We start from the raw sequence: 17,771 nt of genomic DNA on the forward strand, positions 1-17,771 counted from the left end.
CAAACAAACAAACAAACAAACTAAAATAGAACAATGTCAAACAAATAGACTAGGAACCATAAAACCATTGGTCAAGCAACAGACTAGAAACGTTAGAACCGTTAGTGGAACAACTAGGAACGTTTGAACCATAAGTCAAACATCAGACTAAGAGATTAGGAACACTAACCATGACAAAAATATACGAAACTTCAGAACCAGAAGTCAAGCACTAGATTTAGAGCCATAATTCAGTAAAAACTAGGAACTTGAGAAACTTATCGTCAAAGGGAAGACTAAAAACTTCAGAAACATCAGTTAAGCAACAGACTTTGAATGAAAGTATTGTTGATGACTCAAGACAGACTAAATGATTCTTTTCTCACCAATAAAAAGAAACCAGAACTTAAGTTAAAGCTGCGAGTGTTATTTTATTGTTTTTATTTGTGTTAGTGTCAACCAAAAGATAATCATAAACAGCACGACTGTAACTTATGCTAACCATCCTGATTATTCAACTTGGGTCCCTATATGAGCATATCTATATCTTAACGCATAATTACCTACATTTTGAAGGTTGAAAATCATGTATTGTAGTATACTGGTGTGCATGTTTATCTTTACTCTACTACTTACTCTTTAATATATACTACCACTTGTAACTCTATGTCATTACACCTTGGAAGTCTGGTGTGTGTTCAAGTTGACGACGAGTACATTGACGTGAAGGGAAGGAAAAAGAAGCGCAGATACACCGGATGTGAAACGGATTTATTTTCACAACATTTGCAAAAACTCCTCTTATGAATATACACACATGGTGGGTGCCGCAAGGCATGTCGGGAACCGAACAAGTGCTTGCTACTTTGCATGCATGGTGCTCAAACTGCCTTTCCTGTTGCTATCTTTTTTCTCTCTCTCTGATTTTCTTCCACCCTACTCAAAATGTTTATTCCTCTGTATTTGACTATACTCACAGCCTTAGAAGAGATTTCCTGATTGTTAGTTTAATGAGTATTTGAGTTGCTTTCATTATGAAGGAATTTTTATTACTCAACAAGTGCCTATGTTAAATTTGATCACCTTATGTAACAACACACGTTAGCGAACGGTGTTTAACAGTGTCCATCCATGCACTGCCTGCTAACCTTCTTAGCTGGTGACAAGTTTAATTATTTACAGAAAGACAGAGGTAGACAGACAGATGGATGAAAGGACAACAGACAGACTAGACCACTGATGCTTGCTTAACTTTGTTTTTCTAGAATTATCTCGTATATTCTTGCTGGTCTACTTGTCAGCTCTAGTACTGTTTGACTCGATCAAATTACACTTATCTTGATAAAATAGAAAACGTTACTTCCTTTACAAGATAAGTAGCATGTTCCTATTCATTAGTGAAATTACGTCATCAGCAGCTCTATAAATCATTAAGCGTGTTTACACATAGGGGTTCAGTTTTGTATTTTATAACTGTATGTTTATAATTTTGTTGTTTTTATCGCTAAAGTAACCGGAAGGTTGTCTACAGGCAGAACATACACGTTTACATGCTTTAGGAGGTTATGAAGTCCTTTAATCTTTTTCTCCACGGACTTAATGTCTACAGCTACATTTTTTTTGAAGCACTTTCATTGTACGAAATGAAACTGTAACGGCTCTTATGCATTTAATTTTCTAAGTATATAAATATAAACTGTTTATGTGTGTGTGAACAGGTATCTGTTTAAACACACAAGAGTTAGAAATGAAGCTGTAGACAGTCTCTCGTTCAACATGCAAAGGCTAAAGTATAAGCTGTAAACTGCAGTGATTTCAACTGCTAGTAGATAAGTTGTTGTTTAACAATGTGTTAGAAGGTGTTGTAGATAACCTTTTATTTAACGTTCAAGGTTACAGTAGTTGTTTTTTTTATTAGCACAAAAGGCTCATAGAGAGTTGTTTAATTCACAGAATGTAAAGAAAAATCTGTAGATAATTTTTTAGTACACAGGGGTTAGAAAAAAGCTAATATACAGAATTTTAAAACGAATCTGTAGACATTTTTTTTTAGCTTATAAGGATTAGAGAGGTCGTTGTTTAACACAAAACATGTTAGATTAGAACAAAATCTTCTATGTTAAAATACGACGTTTACGAAAATAGGAGTTAAGAATGAGATAGGTATGACATAACATTGTTTCAAATATCTCAATAAAAAGGAGTTATGAATGAGATAGGTATGATATTACTTCAAATATCTCAATAAAAAGGAGTTAAGAATGAGATAGGTATGATATTGTTTCAAATATCTCAAGAAAAAATGAGTTAAGAATGAGATAGGTATGATATTACTTGAAATATCTCAATAAAAAGGAGTTAAGAATGAGATAGGTATGATATTACTTGAAATATCCCAATAAAAAGGAGTTAAGGATGAGATAGGTATGATATTACTTGAAATATCCCAATAAAAAGGAGTTAAGGATGAGATAGGTATGATATTACTTGAAATATCCCAATAAAAAGGAGTTAAGGATGAGATAGGTATGATATTACTTGAAATATCCCAATAAAAAGGAAGTTAAGGATGAGATAGGTATGATATTGTTTCAAATAAATCTTACGTAGAAGACTTTTGTATTATCGTAAGAGTTGTATGTAAAATGCTCGTTGGGATGAAGTTAATTAAATAATCTATTTGCAGAATAATAAATAACATTACTTCATGGTTAGTATGTTTAGTTTATTTCTCTTTGCGATGTGATTTCTCTTGTTTTCTTTGTTGTTGTTTTTCTGCGACAATGACACAAGCCATTCATTTTTAAAACAGATGAGGTTTCGATAAACGAAAAATTGTTCAGGTTTTCTTGAGGGTATATTTGTATGAACGACTAGTCCCTCGTACTAATTGGTTTTTGCTAATTGAAACAAATTAATGCACCTATAAACCTGAGTGTTCAATAAGTACCGAGAACAGATTTTTAAGGTCTAGGAATGTACTTGTTTCTTTTGTCATGTTTCACAGAAAAATTGCAAAAATCAACCCACAGTGATTATCAAATGCACCTAAAATACAGAAATATATTCCAAAATGATCACCAAATATACTAATTACATCAAACCCTTAAACTGTATTCTGAAATGATCACCAAATATACTAATTACATCAAACCCTTAAAATGTGTTCTGAAATGATCACTAAATACACTAATTACATCAAACCCTTAAAATGTATTCTGAAATGATCACCAAATACACTAATTACATCAAACCCTTAAAATGTATTCTGAAATGATCACTAAATACACTAATTATATCAAACCCTTAATCTGTACTCTGAAATGATCACTAAATACACTAATTACATCAAGCTCTTAAGCCCTTGATGTACTTTAAAATATATTATTGGCGATGAAGAGCTTACATGTGCGCGTAAGTTGCCCCTAACAAAATTTGACAATTTGGCATAGAGGACGCTAGTCCTTAAATCAAAATCGTTAAAGAAACTTACTGTATCCATCTTCTTTATTGACATTCAATTTTAATGATTTATATATATGTGTGTAACGTAAGCAGAGAACTTGCATATTCTTCGGGTATATTGTACAATAACGACATCACGAAAAACTGAAACTGAAAGAATCTATGGAAGGTTTGGTACGGTTAACATGATAAATTGTAATAAATATTTAAATATTAACGATGAGAAGCAAATGATGTTGCTAAGTGATTTCCTTATCCATAAAAGTACATCATTTAGTGTACACTTGGAATTACAAAAAATATAATATTTTTATAAAGCTTGAAAATAGCGAAGTGTACATTGTTTAAAATTTATATAAGGATCGTCATAATCTCTACAGAAGTGGCAATCACACTTCAAAACCTAGAATGATCTCAAAGCTGTAGCTGTCACATTTACAGGAACCGAAGTGTGTGTATAACAGCTATAAATACAACACTATCTGCCTGTTTAGCCTCTAGTTCATACTTACAGGAACCGGAGTGTATAACAGCTATAAAAACAGTACTATCTGCGTGTTTAACCTCTAGTTTCCACTTACAGTAACCGAAATGATTCAGACAAACAAACAGTATTATGTGAGTGCGTAATCTTTAGGACATCGTCACAGAGTTAAACTATACTTTTGTTAGCTATTTTACATAACAATATATTTTTCCTGTTTCTGATTATTGGATATTTTACACAACGATATATATTTTTCTGTTTCTGATTATTTCCCATTTTACACAACGATATATATTTTTCTGTTTCTAATTAGTATTGATAAGTACAAGCTTCGTTCTACTTGTTTTCACAAAGAAAAAAGTTATGTTTCTCCCCGAAAAAATAAAACAGTTCGCATTAGTTTAACTTTTTGCTTTCTTTAGTTTTCCCCAACAAAGTATAATTAGTCTGAGGTTGAAGAATGATGTTTTGTTTACACACAACTTGTCATTCGTGATGCCTTTATCATTATCTGGTTATAACTGAAGTAAAAATTGGCAGTGAAGTCTCTGAAGAAAAAACGCCTTGACGAGCGAACTATTACTATTTCTTTATTCTTCCGCAAGCCTTTTTGATTTCTTTATCTTCTACTTGATATTAGCCTGGATATTGCACACATGTAACTAGTTATTCACTATATAAATACTACTTCAAGATGAAATCTCACACAAAATCATTGCGTCTTTATTTAATTAATTTGTTTATTTTTAGTTTGAAGGGTGTAACAAGTCTTTTTCGCGCCTGGAGAATCTGAAGATTCACCTTCGATCCCATACAGGAGAGCGGCCATACGTGTGTCAGTACGAAGGTTGTTCTAAAGCGTTCAGTAATTCATCTGACAGAGCCAAGCATCAACGAACTCATCAAGACACTGTAAATATCCACTATAGAGGGCGTTACAGTATATATAAGCTCAAATTAAAAGAGTTTTGTTTGTTTGTTTATAAGAGCAAAGCTACACGATAGGTTATCTACTATGTGCCTAACTCTGGTATTTTAGTTTTATAAGCTCTCAGAACATTAAAACTGTTTAAAATTAAATTAACGATTATTTTGGACAATATATCTATTGCTAATTGCGTGTCTGAAAGGAAGCAATGTATTGTGGCATTGTTATTTAGGTTTATTTCTTGTAGGTTTGGCTACGATATATTCATGATTTCCTAAGACGTCCAAATGCTTCATTTTCACATGTCATCAGTTTTAAAGTACCTTTCTGTAAATAGTCATTATAGAGGGCGTATAAGTACAAAGAAACGGAAGTTAAAAATTGCATAGAGTAATGCCAATGATTCTGTTGAGCTATATATACGTTAAATACAGCGTTAACAAACGAGAAATGTTAATGTATTGTTATCTAGACGTATTTTCATGACCTATGAATGTTATACGTTAATGATTTTTAATTACATTAAAGTGCCCTGTATTTACACCTCATTAGTTTTAGATGTAGTACCTTTCTGACAATTTCTGTTTTGTTTTCTTGTTTTAAACCGTTTTTGTTCGTTTTGTTTTAAATGATATATTACATTTTGAATATACCTAACGAATTAATAATGTGGAGTTTTGGTACAACCATACTTTGTCATGCTCCCTGATGGCTCAGTGGTAAGCGTGAGAGCTTATAACGCTAAAAACTAAGTTTCGATACCTATGGTGGGCACAACCTGGACACCAATTGTGCGACTTTGTACTTAAGAACAAAACAAACAAACAATAGTCATTGACGTAGTAGCTTAAGTAATCTCTCCAAAAGTTTTGTAGTTTCATATAATCTTAGTTTCGAGTTTACTATTACTAACATTAAATGCCTCTGATTCAGTTAGTGACAGGCGTTTCATGTGTTTTTTGTTAAATGCTAGTTTTAATACCTAGTGTAATATAACATTCAAATATTTGTGTCTTACTTACCACTTAGCAATTGGAAACGGATTCAAGTACCATATTGCATAAAAAATTTTAAGGTTATCAAACTTAATGTAATATTATTTCTGTTCATTTTGGTAGGCATAAATACCCAATATCTATAATCTTTGAATTCTGAAAATCTTACAGAAACCTTATGCCTGTCAGATACCCGGATGTTCTAAAAGGTATACTGATCCAAGTTCACTCAGAAAACATCAGAAAAACCATCAGCCTAAAGTGGACCCAGTGAGGAAAAGGGTAAGAGTTTTTTTAATGTGATCCGAAATTAATTAATATATTATTTTCTGAAGTTCTTATTTTTTTCTGTTTGAATATCAATAATTTTATTTCAAACTTTTAAATTACTTTTATGTTCATTTTATTTTTATTCCAATCTTCGACGTAATCACAACGCAGAGGGTTAATCGCGCTTTTAAGAACGATTTGTTTATACTAATACAGCGACATGTTCACAGAGGGTTCTCTTCCATTCGGCAATGCAATATCCTCACGCTACTTAAGTCTGGGTCACAGTATTTCTGAGTAAGGATATTTGTATAATGAGATTGTTTAACGACAACGATACAGAACCAAAGCATCCAACGTTTCGAATAAGCAAGCTTTCGATGTTTTTATGGAAGGGGAATCTCGCACAGTAGAGTTGTTTAGGGCAGAAAATGGGCTTCGAAATCCTAAGCCCATCAGAAGCAATGCCCTCATCTGCAGCGTGAAAACTATACCTACGAAAATTGTTTTCAGACGCTGAAAAAGCATTGCGACGAAGCTGGGTTCATCTCCTGTTACCGTTAACAATATATAAAATACAATTTTAAACAATATATAAAAACAAACAATTCGAACAATATATAAAACAAACATTTTAACAGTATATAAAAAAACATTTGAACAATGTATATAACAAACATTTGTAGTTAACAAAGGCTCACAAGCAAAACGTTTGCAATTTCCCTGCAGTACCTCGAAACCAACAATTATTCTTATCAGAAGAGTGGCAAAACAACAACAAATAACAATCCTACACAATCACTTATCTGTCAGATCCCCCGACCTCCGTCCCCCGGTGGCCCAGCGGAAAGTTTTCGAAAAATAAAATCAGGGATTCAATTCCCCTCGGTGGGCACAGCAGATAGCCCGATGTGGCTTTGCTACACGTACTCCCGACCTCCCAACAAAGTTCCAATGGATTTCTGTGTCTTCGGTCTATTTAATATATTTTTGAAAGCCAACGTCTACATACAGTAAACGATCTGAGGAACTCTTATCAAGATTGATTTCACTGTCCTTCGCAGGAGTTTATTACAATAGAAATTGCAGGGTCGAGTAAATAATGCACAATCATGACAATCAGACTGAGCAGGGTAGTCGACGGAAGAAGGAGTTCCAAGGTCAGTACGAAAACTGAAACATTGCTCTTGTAAAGAATGATTAACCCTCATTATCAGCACTTTGTTATTCATAGAAATATGTGTTTATCTAAGTCGCATGTATTTTCTATTAATGTAATCAAATTGCTAAAACATTTCATCGAAAAAGTATTTCCTTATGTAAGTACTAAAATTAACGAAAGAAAAAAATTTTTCATAAAAACCATCAACCAGTAAGTTTTGAAATGACAGGTTATGATTTCAACTGTATGGGTTCTCATTTAAACAATCATACAAAACCACAGTTTTTAACAATGAGATCAGAAGCTACTAATTACTTCTTCGTCTTTTTGTAAATGAAACATATATATATAAAGTATATGCTTAAAGAAAAAAGCCACTGTATATTCCTATCGAACTTTGTCCTAGATTGGTTTAAAATTCCAGTAGTCCGAAATTAGAATTATCCTAAAATGTATAATAACTCATGTTCTGCATCCATAGTTTACTAACAAGCTGCAACTCATGTTCTGTTTGCAAAATTTACTAACACGTTGTAACTCATGTTCTTTTTCAACAGTTTACTAACAAATTGTAACTAATGTTCTGTTTCCACAGTTTATTAACAAATTGAAACTCATCTTCTGTTTGCAAAGTTTACTAACACGTTGTAACTCATGTTCTGTTTCCACAGTTTACTAACAAATTGAAACTCATCTTCTGTTCCAAGTTTACTAACAAGTGGTAACTCATGTTCTTTTTCAACAGTTTACTAACAAATTGTAACTAATGTTCTGTTTCCACAGTTACTAACAAATTGAAACTCATCTACTGTTTGAAAAGTTTACTAACACGTTGTAACTCATGTTCTTTTTCAACAATTTACTAACAAATTGTAACTAATGTTCTGTTTCCACAGTTACTAACAAATTGAAACTCATCTTCTGTTCCAAGTTTACTAACAAGTGGTAACTCATGTTTTGTTACCACAATTTACTAACATGTTGTAACTCGTGTGTTCTGTTTCCACAGTTGACTAACACGTTGTAACTCATGTTCTATATAAACAGTTTACTAACAGGTTCTAACTCATGTTCTGTTTCAGCAGTTTACTAACACATTGTAACTCATGTTCTGTTTCAACAGTTTGCTGACACATTGTAACTCGTGTTCTATTTCAACAGTTTATTAAGAGGTTGTAACTCCTGTTCTGTTTCCACAGATTAATAACAAGTTGTAACTTATGTTCTGTTTCTACAGTTCAATAACAGGTTGTAACTCATCATCTGTTCAACAGTTTACTAACACGTTGTTACTCGTGTTTTGTTTCTACTGTTTACTAACACATTGTAACTCGTATTCTGTTTCCACAGTTTACTAATGCGTTATAACTCATGTTCTGTTTCCAAAGTTTACTAACAGCTTGTAACTCATGTTCTTTTTTCATCCGTTTCGTGTTAGTAAACTGTGGAAACAGACATGAATTACAATGTGTTAATAAACTATTGAAACAGAACATGAGTTACAATTTGTTAGCTTGTAACTCATGTTCTGTTTCCACAGTTTACTAACACGTTGTAACTTAGGTACTGTTACCAGAGTTTACTAACACGTTATAACTCTGAGTCTGTTTCCACGGGTAGTAACAGGTTGTAGCTCACGTTGTGTTTCCACAGTTTACTAAAAAAAATTTAACTAGAATTCTGTTTCCACAGTTTACTAATGCGTTATAACTTATGTTCTGTTTCCAAAGTTAACTAACAGCTTGTAACTCATGTCCTGTTTCATCAGTTTACTAACAAGTTGCAAGTTATGTTCTATTTCAATAGTTCACTAACAAGTTGTATTTCATGTTCATTTTCCACAGTTTACTAACAGCTTGTAACTCATGTCCTGTTTCCATTATTTACCAACAAATTGTAACTCGAATTCTGTTTCAACAGTTTACTAACACATTGCAATTCATGTTCTGTTTCCACAGTTTGCTAACACATTGCAATTCATGTTCTGTTTCCACAGTTTACTAACAGGTTGTAACTGATGTTCTGTTTCAAGAGATTAATAACAAGTTGTAACATTTGTTCTGTCTCTATAGTTCACTAACAGGTTGTAACTCATGTTCTATTTCCACAGTTTACTAACACGTTGTAACTCATAATATATTCCACAGTTTCCTAACACGTTGTAACTCATAATATATTCCACAGTTTACTAACACGTTGTAAAACTTGTTCTGTTTCCACAGGTTTCTAACAGTTATGTTTCTTTATTTTAATAACAAGTTGTAACTTCTGTTCTGTTTCCACAGTTTACTAACAGGTTGTTACTCGTGTTCTGTTCAACAGTTTACTAATACGTTGTAACTCGTGTTCTGTTTCCACTGTTTACTTACAAGTTGTAACATATATTCTGTTTCAACATTTTACTAATAGGTTGTAATTCATGTTACGTTTCCACAGTTTACTAACAGGTTGTAACTGATGTTCTATTTCAACAGTTTACTAACAGGGCTAAACTCATGTTGTGTTTCAACAGTTTACTAAGAAGTTGTAACTCGTCTTCTGTTTACACGGTTTACTAACAGCTTTTAATTAATGTTCTGTTTCCACACTTTACCAACGGATAGTAATTTATCCCCTGTTTTATCAGTTTACTAACAAGTTGCAAGATATGTTCTGTTTCCACAGTTTACTAACACGTTCTACTTCATGTTTTGTTACCACAGTTTACTAACATATTGTCATTCGTTTTCTGTTTCAACAGTTTACTTACATGTTGTAATTCATGTTCTGTTTCCATTGTTTACTAACACGTTGTAATTTGTGTTCTGTTTCCATTGTTAACTAACACGTTGTAACCCGTGTTCTGTTGCAACAGTTTACTAAAAGGTTGTAACTCAATCTGTTGCAACAGTTTACTTAAAAGGTTTTAACTCATGTTCTGTTTCAACAGCTTACTGACATTTTGTAACACATGTTCTGGTTCCACAGTTTACTAACAAGTTGTAACTCATGTTATGTTTTCACAGTTTACTGAGAAGTTGTTACTCGTGTTCTGTTGCTACAGTTCACTATCAGGTTGTAACTCTTCATCTGTTCCACAGTGTACTAACAGGTTGTAACTCATAATCTGTTCCACAGTGTACTAACAAGTTGTAACTCAAGTTCTGTTTCCTCTGTTTACTAATAAATTGTAACTTGTGTTCTGTTTCCACAGTTTACTAACAAGTTGTAATTCATGTTCTGTTTTCACAGTTTGTTATCAGGCTGTAACTCATGTTATGTTTCCATTGTTTACTAAAAAGTTGTAACTCGTGTTTTGTTTCAACAGTTTACTTAAAAAGTTTTAACTCATTTTCTGTTACAACATCTTACTAACATTTTGTAACTCATGTTCTGGTTCCACAGTTTACTAACAAGTTGTAACTCATGTTATGTTTTCACCGTTTACTAACAAGTTGTAAGTCATGTTATGTTTTCACAGTTTACTAACAGGTTGTAACTGATGTTCTATTTCAACAGTTTACTAACAGGGCTAAACTCATGTTGTGTTTCAACAGTTTACTAATAGGTTGTAACTCGTGTTCTGTTTCCACATTTTACTAACAGGTTGTAATTCATGTTATGTTTCCACATCTTACTAACAGGTTGTAACTCATGTTCTGTTTCCACAATTTATAACAAGTTGTAACTCGTGTTCAGTTTCAAAAGTTTACTAACACGTTGTAACTCGTGTTCTGTTTCAACAGTTTACTAACAGGTTGTAACTCGTGTCCTGTTTCTACAGTTAACTAACATGTTGCAAGTCATGTTCTGCTTCCACCGTTTACTAACAGGATGTAACTCACGTTCTATTTCCACAGTTTATTAGAAATTTGTAACTCAAATTCTGTTTCTGCAATTCACTATCAAGTTAATAAACGTTTTATAGTGTTTTTTTTATCTTATGGTTTAAAATGGAAGTCATATGAATTTGTAACATTTCATAAAACGTAGTAGTAGTAGTTAATAATCGCATTTGTCATCGCTGCCGAGTATAAAAATTGGGGTACAGTCGTTCTTCACATATTCGATTTACATACTAAGCCATACCGGTGTAGTAACTGTCCAATATCAAGGAAATCTCTGTCAGTTTGTGAACGCCTCTCATCCTAAACCAGTTGGAACCCCAATGGCACAATGGTATATCTGCGGACTTACAACGCTAGAGACCGGGTTTCGATACCCGTGGTGGGTAGAGCACAGATAGCCCATTGTGTAGCTTTCTGCCTATATTAAAATAAAAAATATCTAAACGAGTTGACCAATCCGGACCGAACTTGGCATCGTAACTTAGTAGTCCAAAAGCAAACCAAATTCATATTAAACTTTCACATATGTTGAAAATTTAAAATATTTTATAGAATAAGCCCTATATCGTTTCTGCATTTACTGTTGTAAATATTTGAGTTTGAACAAAATTCTACAAGTCAAAGTAAGTAACATTTTCAGAATTTTGGCTTCTGCCCCATACTAAATATACAGTAATAAAATATCCAGCTACAATGCAGAGAATAAGGATATTGCTGCGGTTTAAGTTTCCTGCACTTTCCTGATTCACACCATTTAACTTACACTTTATACTAGAGTTAGCATAAACGCTTAAGCCTGAATTAGAGAATTAATTCATAATTGAAATATTTTTTAGGATATTTCTTACTTCTTGATATAGAACAGAGTTTTCTAGAAGCAAAATTCAAAATTATTATTAAATTTCATGCATTAAGTGTACCAAATTCAGACAGTACAAATCTTGACCACATCTCTACTGTGAAATGGGATGCTTTGAACAAGAAATGGCGCATCTGCTTTGCCATTTCTGCCAAGTTTCACGACTCGACTGCTACCCCGCCTCATTTCCGATCCAATTCTTCTCTCTTTGAACTATTTTCTTAGAGAATAAATGCCACTGTAAATCCTCACAGAGATTTTGCATATTTTTAGCAAATTTATGCGTGGTTTTCGCATTTTGAAAATAAAATAACAACGAAGGAGTGCAGTCTCCTTAAAATAACCGGCAAAACCTTTAAGGCAAGACATTTAAAGTGCATTACAAGAGCTTCGAAAAGAGAGCCCATTATGGACTAACAGTTCACTTTTATTTGTAGACTTTCACCGGATCTGTTTGGCTTTCACCAAAGGCAGAACAGAGTATGCAATTTGCATCTCGAAACATTAGTCAAATTGCACATCTACGTCATTAAATTAGCTTAAAAGTGTTACGTTTATTTTTCTTGTTTTAGTTAAGAGGTGGTCCTGGAGAAATGGATCCCCAAAACTTGCAGGAATGTCTTACGATTCAGCCAATAAGGATAAGTCAGAGTTGCGGATCCCCTCCTCTTCACGAACATAGTGACAATGGATTAGGACGTTCTCCCCTAAATTCCCTTCAAGGTTCCTCTAGCGACTCCTATCCGGGTAAGGGAGGTTTGAAATATACTAATTATTTCATGTTCACGAACTAGTAATAGCGTTAACTAACAGATAATGTTATCACTTCATATTGAAAATTACGTGTTTGTTTCAACATTTTACTTTTAGGTATTTTCATAATTGATTAACAATGATTCTTCGTGTGAATCATTGCCTTTCAATAATAATGTTCAGGTGAATCGCTTTTACCTCACGATTTACCTGATTGCGGTTAGCTACAATTCCCCGCATGACATTTATTACTCCAGGAAATATTAAAGTTACCTCAAATAATTCTCAACATCAGTTGATGATATCTTGGGATACAATTAAAAACCGTTAGGAAAACTTTCCCATATTAACTGCTATTGCATTGAAACATATTTGGAAATGCTTGACAAATAGTTTTCAGTTGGATCACTATCACCCTGAGATATTAATTGAAGACGATTAACAAAAGTTATCTAACTCAGTTTATGTTACCCTTGGACAGACATGAAGCAAACAGTAATTATCCTAAGAAATCGTTGACCCTTCCTGTCACAACTTCCTGAACTACTGTGACAACGTCATATAATTATAAAAATTACACAAGTCTGAGAATTTAAACATAATAAAAGTTGTTTTGGTTTTAATAACGGATTTACCATAATTCAGATATGCAGATTTCGAAAATAATATTCATTTTTTTACTATCACGTTAGGATGTTTTACAAATCGGGAAGAAAAAAAAACTCTTACTTAGATCAAATTATTATTTCGTTTATCACACTGAACATTTTTCATTAGTTATATTTATTAACAAAAATACAAACAAACTGAAGAAAAGGGAAGAACATTGATGTGAAACGAATATGCATCCTCATTCATCCAGATTTTTTGTGAAATAAATCTACGTCTTTTAGTCTCAAAACCACGTGTTGTGGTCTTTCTTTTACGTATTACGTTATGAAGTTTTGTGAAAAATCTGTGCATGGTGGAGAAAAATGGATATCATTTTCAGATTCAACGTACATGAATTACTGTAGAACACGTAAAAAATTCATGACAATAAAACCATCGCAGGCCCGTGTTATCAGCGATTTTCAAGAAGAATTACTGTTTGTCTAAAATTAGTTAAAACAATTCTGCAGGTGAATCATGATTACCTTAATACGATTCTTTAGATACAGTTATCCTGGGATATATAGAATATCCAGAATTACGTTAACCAATTCACCCACAAAAATAGCCAATTTTGTTAATATGATTTGTGGACACCCTATATTTGTACCCAACAAACAATGACTCTCCTAACGAATTTATGTTACTCCGGGAGATTGCTGAAACAACTCGAGAACTGAACAATAATTTTTCTCGAGGTTGGTTTTTACCCCGAATATCGAGCTTGAAAATGGTTTAACATCTTCTGAGGGATCTCTGCTACACCGGAACATTCAGCATTAGGTTTTTGCCTCAGTTTCTCACATTCATATATACACCACTTTGAGAACCTTTCACAACACAAGCTAGTTGGTAGTATGATCTTCAGGTACTGTTAATGACTTCCCCTGATGAAGATAAGGTAAAATGTAGCCTTATTATCACAAGTACGAATTTAACAGATTGATATAATTGGTACCAGATTAAGCAATACCTTGAACACGTGTTTTATGTATTGAATATTTATATAGTACTGTCGAATATATATAAATATATTATTAATTTTCTATATAATTTTGTATAATAACCATTCAAGAATTCACGTGAATTTAGTTTTAATAAATATTTTTCGTCAAGCTTCTCTAACTCATCATAATATGAATTTTTGCAGCAATTAATTTATCAACACACTTGTTATAGTTGTTAATATACTAAACACAGATACACACGTGTACATTTAATTATCTTAGATTATTGTTATGATGTAACCATAATATTCTGTACTAAAAATAGTACTAATATTCTCATATATAATGTGCTCAACAAGATGTTTGATATATTATTCAGGTATCTCGTTAATACCCAGCAACCAGTCAAGTAGGAGTATCAGTAGTCACACTTCTCCAGTTAGCCACCAGGGGAGTCCGGCCCTAACAGAAATCACAGAATGGTTAGTTTACGTTGGCTTATTTCCAGTTCAGGATAAAATAATCAAAACAGCGTTGTGTCACTTTATTCGATTATTGTTTAAGGGCCTTTCATTACAATAGGAAAAAAGTTGCTAAAGGTATAGTCAAGCCTTAATCATTTTAAACAATAAGGCAACTTTTTAAATACGCAACCGTATTGTGTTTGACGACTACTCACAAACGAAATTATTAAATTTCATGCATGAAGTGTACCAAATTCAGACAGTAGGGAAAGGAATAAAAAATTTATTGCATGAAACTTAAGCGTTTTTTAAAATTAAATTACCATATAAAAGTACTGTGTATATATATTTTGCATTTTGAAAACTCAAATATTATCTCGGCAAGAACGATATGTAGAGGTTTATAAATATTCGCTTCACTTATAACTTTACAGTAATATACACAAGTAGTATATCTGGTGTTAAATCCCTGTCTTCGAACCCTTCTTCATTCTTGAATAAAAACTTATTTTCAAGTTTCATTTTCATCAGCCAAAAAGTACAGTTAATAATATGTTAATCAATACTCTTAAATGTACAAACCAGTGACCTCTACGTTTTTGGTTTCGTTAGTCCAGGACGTCTATAATTTTTATATTCATGGTTGCCTCAAGGCAAAGAGCGTGAATCTGTAAATAAAATAAAATAAAATGTTCAGAGAAAACTTCTACAAGATGGTCTTGTTCCAGACTGTTAGAAACAATTACGTTTTAGCCAGCAAGTACACAGAGTTGAAAATTCAAACCTTATTTGGAGGTTTAGGAATGTTCAGATTAGATCAGCCTAGGGGGAAATCTAATTATTAAATTACTACTATGGAGAGAACAGTAGATTAATCATCTGGGACCGTGCTGTAAAGATTACAAGTTTAATTATTGTAGTTAAATGGATTATGTATCCATTGCAGTAGGCTAATGAGCTGTGTCTAAAGGATACGAGTCTCAGTTTCAGTAGCTTAATGAGTTATATCTTAACACTAAGTTTCTTAAAATTAGTAACGTTACATAAGCTATATCTTAGCTCTGTGGGTTTCACTTCCAACGTCTTAATGCACGTGAAAAACTCATTTCTACATATGTTCTCACTGGAGTCCTATATCAAAACTAAAACTTTCCGTCACGTTTTAACAAACGTCTGAAGATATATTACACTACAAACGCCAATCTGACATTAATTTTTCTGGTAATTATTTGTTCAAAAGAGGATTTTCCGTACAACAATTTTAAATGTTAGGGGTATTTGTGATCAAATATATGTGTCAGTATAGCCAACCCTTGTTTCTTTGATTGTTATTGTTACAGCTCTATAATTTCAATCGAAGTTTAAGGGAAATAATTATAGCGTGTTCTAAAAGCTATGTCACAATAAATTGTTAACAGATTCAGTCTGTTTAGTAGGCAAAAAGCATATAACCTGTATCTATTATAATACGTAGTTTTATCTGTCCTAAAAATGCTCATGCACCTTACTAGCTAAATGCGTATGCGCGCGCACTATATTTTGACGGATGTAAACAAAAGGCGGGTGTAAATATACTTTAGTAGACATTTGGTAAAAAAAAAAAACATATTGAAAGCTTATCAAAGTTTTTAAAAAGATCTAATGTTAGGACGTAAAATAACGTTATAAATTTATTTACTCATAGTATTAAGTATGGTAAAGTTTAACCCTAACTGTACAAAAGCAAAAAACATACATAGGTTACAGTGTTAATTTATCTCTTTATCGAATAAAGGCCATACTTAATAAAGGCTTAACTAGAGCTAGGCCCAAGACAAATGGACTTATAGATTTCGGTTTGTATAAAACTGTGCAGGAAATTGCGCGTAGTGGTTGTTGAAAAAGATAAAAAGAAGTATATTACAGGTCATTTGTGTATAATCATTTCTGTGTGTATATTTGGGTGCATCTGTTGATATATATGTATATATAGATATGTGTGTGTGCGCGCGCAAGTATGCATATATATATATATATTTATCACTTTCTATTGTTTCAATTGTTTGTAAGTATTGTTATACACGTATATTTGTTACATTGTCCCGTCACGCGACCTTCAGTTTAGAATGTTTTCGTTTACGGATTTACTGTTCAGTTAGTGATACCTGAAGAAGGGCATTACCCGAAACTTTGTATCCACAATTATATGTATTAAATATATATATTAACTACTTAGTGGTTTGACCTATAACATACTTCTTTTTATAGATCTCGGTGTCTGCGATTAGAATTATTTTATTTGATTCTAGAAATTCTGTATTTAAAGAAGTACTGTTGCAATATAGATACTAATTTAACCGCAAATGTCTTGCAGGTCTCTGCTAGTTGACAAAATAATATGTAACTTTATTTTTATATAACGCAGTATATATAGTTAGCGAAACTTACCTAGTCAAGTGTGCCTGCTCTGCTTACTTTTATTTTATTATAGTAATGATACGAGACAGCAGACAAACACAGGTCGAAGAGTTCCGATGCTGCCACCTATTGGACATAATAATCAACAAGTATCTCGACAAGATAGTTCTCAGCGTTTACGACCACAGTCTTTAGTCGGTCGCCCTTTGAACTCGAATAACGAGGGTAAGGAACAAAAAATATATTGTGTGAAACTTAAGCGCTTTTTAAATTCAATTACCATATAAAAGTACTGTGTGTGTATATAGATTTAGCTTTATGAAAACTCAAACATAATCTCGACAAAAACGTTCTTATATAACACATTGTCGAAAATGAAAGTTTCTAATCTAGGTGCTCCCCACCCCGGCGGCTCAGCGGGAAGTCTGAAGGATTATAAAGTTAAATAAAGTTTTGATACCCACAGATGGCACTGTGTAGATAACCAATTGTGTAACTTTACGCTTAACAACAACAAAAATAACGAATTCTAATCTTGGTTTGTTTGAATTTGAATTTGTTTTTGAATTTGAATTTGAATTTGTTTT

At 32.7% G+C, this 17,771-nt stretch overlaps 1 protein-coding gene across 5 annotated transcripts in view; it reads left to right on the forward strand.

The window, feature by feature from the left end:
• The window catches only part of LOC106466464 (zinc finger protein GLIS3-like), an 81,841-nt gene that overhangs the window by 54,180 nt on the left and 9,890 nt on the right, over nt 1–17,771 (forward strand). For all 5 annotated transcript variants that reach the window (XR_002612207.1, XR_002612209.1, XR_002612206.1 and 2 more), the window contains exons 4-8: nt 4,682–4,843; nt 6,026–6,136; nt 12,545–12,719; nt 14,703–14,805; nt 17,258–17,409. Coding sequence is in view for 1 of the 5 variants with exons in the window: in XM_022394474.1 (XP_022250182.1) it covers nt 4,682–4,843; nt 6,026–6,136; nt 12,545–12,719; nt 14,703–14,805; nt 17,258–17,409 (703 nt within the window). In the remaining 4 variants the exon portion in view is untranslated. The remainder of the gene's footprint in view (nt 1–4,681; nt 4,844–6,025; nt 6,137–12,544; nt 12,720–14,702; nt 14,806–17,257; nt 17,410–17,771) is intronic.

This window comes from Limulus polyphemus, unplaced genomic scaffold (genome assembly GCF_000517525.1).
Source record: "Limulus polyphemus unplaced genomic scaffold, Limulus_polyphemus-2.1.2 Scaffold2266, whole genome shotgun sequence".
NCBI lineage: Eukaryota > Metazoa > Arthropoda > Merostomata > Xiphosura > Limulidae > Limulus > Limulus polyphemus.